This window comes from Myotis brandtii, unplaced genomic scaffold (genome assembly GCF_000412655.1).
Source record: "Myotis brandtii unplaced genomic scaffold, ASM41265v1 scaffold802, whole genome shotgun sequence".
Lineage (NCBI taxonomy): Eukaryota > Metazoa > Chordata > Mammalia > Chiroptera > Vespertilionidae > Myotis > Myotis brandtii.
Window position 1 is genome coordinate 1,800,304 of NW_005371230.1, and position 5,366 is coordinate 1,805,669.

Sequence of the window (5,366 nt, forward strand, 5' to 3'; positions counted from 1 at the left end):
CTCAGGAAGGACTCCGAAGGCCCTGTCTAGGGGTGAACGCGGTGGTTCAGGGGAGAAAGATGGAGAGCAGGTCCCACCCCTCTCATCCTGCACGAAATGAAAATGTCCCAACGGTCACCTGACTTGTGCTCAAGGACCGCACTTGGGCGTCCACTATGAGTTTCCGATGTAACGGACACAGCCCAGCGGGGAAAGTAGGGCTGTCTAGTACCAGGTAGACGCTGGCCGTGTTCACAGAGCCCGAATCCCATTTTACATCTCTGTCCTTGTCTAAACACGTGTGATGACTTGTGCACAAGAAAACCCCCCACAAAAAAAGGTAGTAAGGGGAGTTCACTGGCCCAGCCATAAAAAACTCGCCCATCACCTGGAACCACTCTTCGAAAAGAGCAAACAGCGTATGTAAGTAAGTTTGCTCAGTTCCTTTTCCTACGGAAAAGGCTGGGCGTGTTGAACTGAAACCTGTGTTGACGCCGCAGACGGCAGTCTCTGTGTGCGCCCCGAGCCCGGAGGAGTTACCTGCTTTCCAGTGGGACATTACTGCCAAGGACCCAGCTGTCCTGCAGCTGGACGGACTCGGGTGTGGTTTGCAGCTCGGCGGGCAGCGCAGCCGGCGGGGCCGGACTCTGGTTCCTCCTGTTCGTCAGGGAGTTTCTGTTGAGGGAGGTGATGGACGGGTGGTGCTGGGCCGCGTGCTGCTTGTGGGGCGGGGGCAGCGGCTGCAGGGTGGACTGGCCTTGGCTGTTGGCAGGTTGCTCTGAAAATGGAAAAGGACACTCGTTACCTATGTGTCCGCGGACAGCCACACCGACACGCTGCCCGTTGCTCGGGATCCGCTGCGTGAATTAGAATGAAAACCTGCCTATGAATCCATAACCTAATACATTTGCATATTATTCTATTAAGTGGGTGTTCGGCGACATTCTCTAAGAGTGGCTTTACCCTTGATACACAGAGTTCTAATTAATATACAACAGATGGCAAAATTGCTTTTGGTTCTAATTTGCTTCAGACTTTTTTTTTTCATCTGGTTTTATTAACACCTACAGAAAACATATCCGACAGCTCCCCTAATGCGCCTTTTGATTCCAGCCTTATTTAAACAAACCAACCCTGAAATTAAATGGGTAGTTTCGGTAGAACACAAAGGTTTGCGAAGTGCGTATAATCTCTATAATTATTTGATGGCGTTTTTTAGAGAGTTATTTAACCGCAATAAATTATGCCAAGCTCGCTGCTCGACAGCGGCAGATCTGCTTTAGTGCGTCCCGGGCGCGGCAGGTCTGCGCCGTGATCCGCTCGGAGACGCCGAGGGTTCTTCAGCAGAAGGTCACTCTGGGAAGCAGATGCTGTTTCATGGATATTTAACAGAATCACATCTGACGACCACGTCAGAACACTCGCAGACTTAATGACCGTTACACTCATTGGAACACACAACAGACTTGCCAATTTCACGGCGGGACCATGGCAGAACGGCGTGCGGAGTCAGTCCTAGGTGACCAGAGTGGGGTGTGCCCCTATGTCAGTGGTACAAAAATTTTGTCCTAAAGCAGAATCAGGAAAGATCCAGAAAACTTCCAAATATAAATACAATGTTAGGTTGTAACCAGAAAAGGGTCCCCTAAAGCTAAGATGCCGTAAGTGAAAGTTTACAGATTCTGAGCCATACTTTTCAACCCCATTACCTACCCAGCTTTGGAAATGCCAGAATTCACAAAGACTACATTTTAGCAAGCAGACAGAGGACTCCTTCATTTCATGCTAAACTTATTATGGTTCCACACACAAAGATGTCAATTTTTTACTAAATGTAGTTCAAAGGGCAATATAATTTTAAAGTGATGTATTAAACCATGTTATTAATATAAATGCACATATTAAAAGGGAATAGGAAACATAGGGACTATCTTTCATCTACAATGTGAACGCCAGCAGTGATGAAGCCAAATTAGACAGCCAAGCATTATAATTCTGGTCACATGAAATGAATACATGATATATAATAGTCTAAATATATATTACTAAACCTCTTTACAGGGGACACCAATTAAAATAAGCCCTCCCCTAGCATATAATATCAGTCATTACTGTGTGCTCCGATTGGTCTCAAATAATTCATTTCACATCATTTAACAAGTAATAATTTCTTACTCTTGAAGTGAGGGCCAGAGATATCACCTAAATACACGAAAAAAGCAGCTTCCTCGCCCAGTCTCTCTTCGTGAAGATCCCTATACTAGACACGAGAGAAATCTGGCCCAGTACATTGCTTTGGTGCTCATGAAAAATTATGTGTCTAAACCTCAGTTAAATTGAAATTAGCCTTTGGGGGAAACGGCAGAGTTAAAATAGCACATAGTTTAACGGTGTTAGAAAAAATGAAACTAACAGTTTAAAATTCATAGAAGATTTATCGCTCAGGTACACAGAGTAATTAACTAGCTCTGCCGCCCCAGCATCCGTGCATGTGTGTGTCGTTAAGGGACATTTCAAGCTGCTTGTTGGATGACAGAATAAGCTACAGTTACCGGGGCCTAGACCAGGTTGGTGTCAATGGAATGGAAACAGGGAAAAGTACTAAAATTGTGTCTAAAAAGAAGAAGAGGGTTGGGTCAGATGACTCCCGTGTTTTTAAGCATGGTGCTATGAAAGAGTGGTACTATAAAATACATAATGAATTCTATATCTCATATATAGAATTATAATAATTTATTCCATATAATTCTATATTACATATATATTAGAGGCCTGATGCAAGAAATTCGTGCAAGGGCTTGGCCCTCACAGTCGTGGCTTTGTCCGAAAGGTTGTCTAGAAGGTCGTTTGGCTGTCTGGTCTAATTAGCATGTTATGCTTTTATTATTATAGATGATCTACAGGGTGTCCCAAAAATGTATACACACTTTAACAGCTTACAGGTTAATTTTGAAAATGAAATGTATTTTAATAAACACTGCCTTTTAATTATTCAAAATGTGTATATGCATTTTGGGGGTATACTCTATGTAGAATAAATTATAAATAAGGTATTACACTACATAAAGGAAAGAGCTGTGTAGCAGCGGTCACAATGCCACATTAATTTCTAACTCTGTCAGCATCATGACAGGGGGCCTCAGTTTACTCATCTGTAAGATGGAAGTAACACTGCCCCATTGAGCTATTCGTGCAATCTAAGGATTCAATGACATACACTCATTCATTCATTGATTCACCCAGCCATCCTGCATACATACATCAGGTCTCTATGTTTCAAGGATATGCTGTTCATAACAGGTGAAAGCACTGTGTCGATGGGAAGGCATTGTGAATGTTCAGATGGTTATTGAAAATGAAATGATTTTAAGATAGATTATCATCATCAAATATTTCAGCAGGCTGAACTCAAGATTCTAAATCTTAAAGCAAATAAAAAGATAAACAGCAAGAAAAAGCTTCCATGTAAGGTTTCAAAAATAGCGCCACTGTGGGCTCCTCTAGGTTCCCTCGTTCATTCGGCACCTATATTGTCTGGGAACGTAGCATGTACAAGGCATCCTGCAAAGACCCACACTCTTTCCAGCTGCGTGAACAGGCTATTTCAGCTCAGTGTGTCCTGTCTGCTGGGTCCTCGACTACATAATCAGGAGACCTACCAGCAAAACAAATCCAGATAATAAAAGCGCGGGACAATCTAAAATTTGATGGAACAGAGTAAGGGCAGCGTCTGAGTGGAGGAGCTGAATGGCCAGAAATGTAACTTCTGCAGCAGCCCACAAACAGACGCAAGGCCCGTGGCCTCTGCTGGCGGTCAACGCTACCCTAGAGTTTCGGACTCATTAGGACATAAAACTGGCTGAGTATGTGCTTATCTACACCAACGTATTCAAGACAGAGTAGGTTCACACAGGAGAACAAGTTAAAATAAGACTGAACGTAGCCAAAAAGGAAGACAGAATAACAGAAAACTGAAAGATAAGATAAAGCCAGATGTGAGGTTAGCGGACAACATCCCGGCTGTGTAGTTCTATGTATTTTTAAAGCAGGATACAAATCTGGCTCTAAATTATCTAGTTGTCAAAACAAAGAGAAAAACAAGACCAGTTACATAATTTGGAGTGTTTTTAAGATAAAAGACTTTGCTTAGAAAAGTGTAACTATTACTGGCACTGAGGATGGAGAGAAAATTCTCAAGTCCTCATACGAAGAACAACTGAACACCCAGGGAAAGTTTTATGACCGAGGTTCAACATTGACACGAGGACACAGAAAGCAGAGACTAGCCTGGGAGACCAGCCCTCAGTGTCTAACCCAGGCGGGCAAACCCACACGAGAACAACCTAACCATTAACTGCAGGCTTTGCTGTAAGCTAAGCCATCGACTCAGGCTTTGCGCTGACGTGAGAAGAAAACTGGGATGCAATGGCTGAGTCACAGATGGGACAGACACATCACAGTCACCAGGTTTAATGCTCCCGAAACATAGCTCTCCACATGTCATTTTCCTCCAAATGGCCCCCTAGGGCCTCTGACACCTCCGGTGAACTCTAAAGGTGAGTGGTATACTTGTTCAAAGAGAGCCCCAAACATATTTTTGCAAACGTTTTCCCGTGAATCCTCTTACGTATCTTTGTTCAAGTCAAGCCTGGTGCCCCCACTGCTGCTTAGTTGCTTCTCACCAGAAAGACATGTTCCTTCTTCTTCCTCTACCCAAATCCCATGCATTGCAAACTCTAAGATGACAGCCTTCCGGTTCTCTTCAAGCTGAGGTCAGTGATCGCTCCTCTGACACTTATTTTATTTTTGTTACTCTTCACCCGGGCATATTTTTCCATTGATATTTGGAGAGAGTGGAAGGGAGAGGGAGAGACAGAGATAAACACTGATGTGAGAGACACATCAATTGGTTGCCTCCTGCATGCACCCTGACCAGGGCCAGGGAACCTGCAATCAAGGTACGGTGCCTTTGACCGGAATCTAACCCGGGACCCTTCAGTCCACAGGCCGACGCTCTATCCACTGGACAAAACCGGCGAGGGCTCTGAGATTCACTTTAGCTGTCCCTTTTTCTCTTGGCTCTCTCCACTTTCCCCTCGGTATTACAACTCATCTTAGGGGTCACAAGTCCCCTGCTAGAGTTTCCATGGGCCAGGTTCACATCCACTTCACTTCAGAACCCCCTAAAGACCACAAAGGATAAAATACTCAATAAATTATTTGTTGAGTGAAGGGTGATTTGTGAAGAAGTCAATGAAGAGAGGCTGAACTGGTGAAAATTGGAGCCTGCCCATACTGTCTTTATTATTTTTTTAAATATATTTTATTGATTTTTTACAGAGAGGAAGGGAGAGAGATAGATAGTTAGAAACATCGATGAGAGAGAA

At 43.9% G+C, this 5,366-nt stretch overlaps 1 protein-coding gene across 1 annotated transcript in view; it reads right to left on the reverse strand.

Annotated features, from left to right (window-relative positions):
- The window catches only part of TENM3 (teneurin transmembrane protein 3), a 600,673-nt gene that overhangs the window by 172,523 nt on the left and 422,784 nt on the right, over positions 1-5,366 (reverse strand). The window contains exon 4 of the mRNA XM_014531397.1: positions 520-757. Within this exon, the coding sequence (XP_014386883.1) occupies positions 520-757 (238 nt within the window). The remainder of the gene's footprint in view (positions 1-519; positions 758-5,366) is intronic.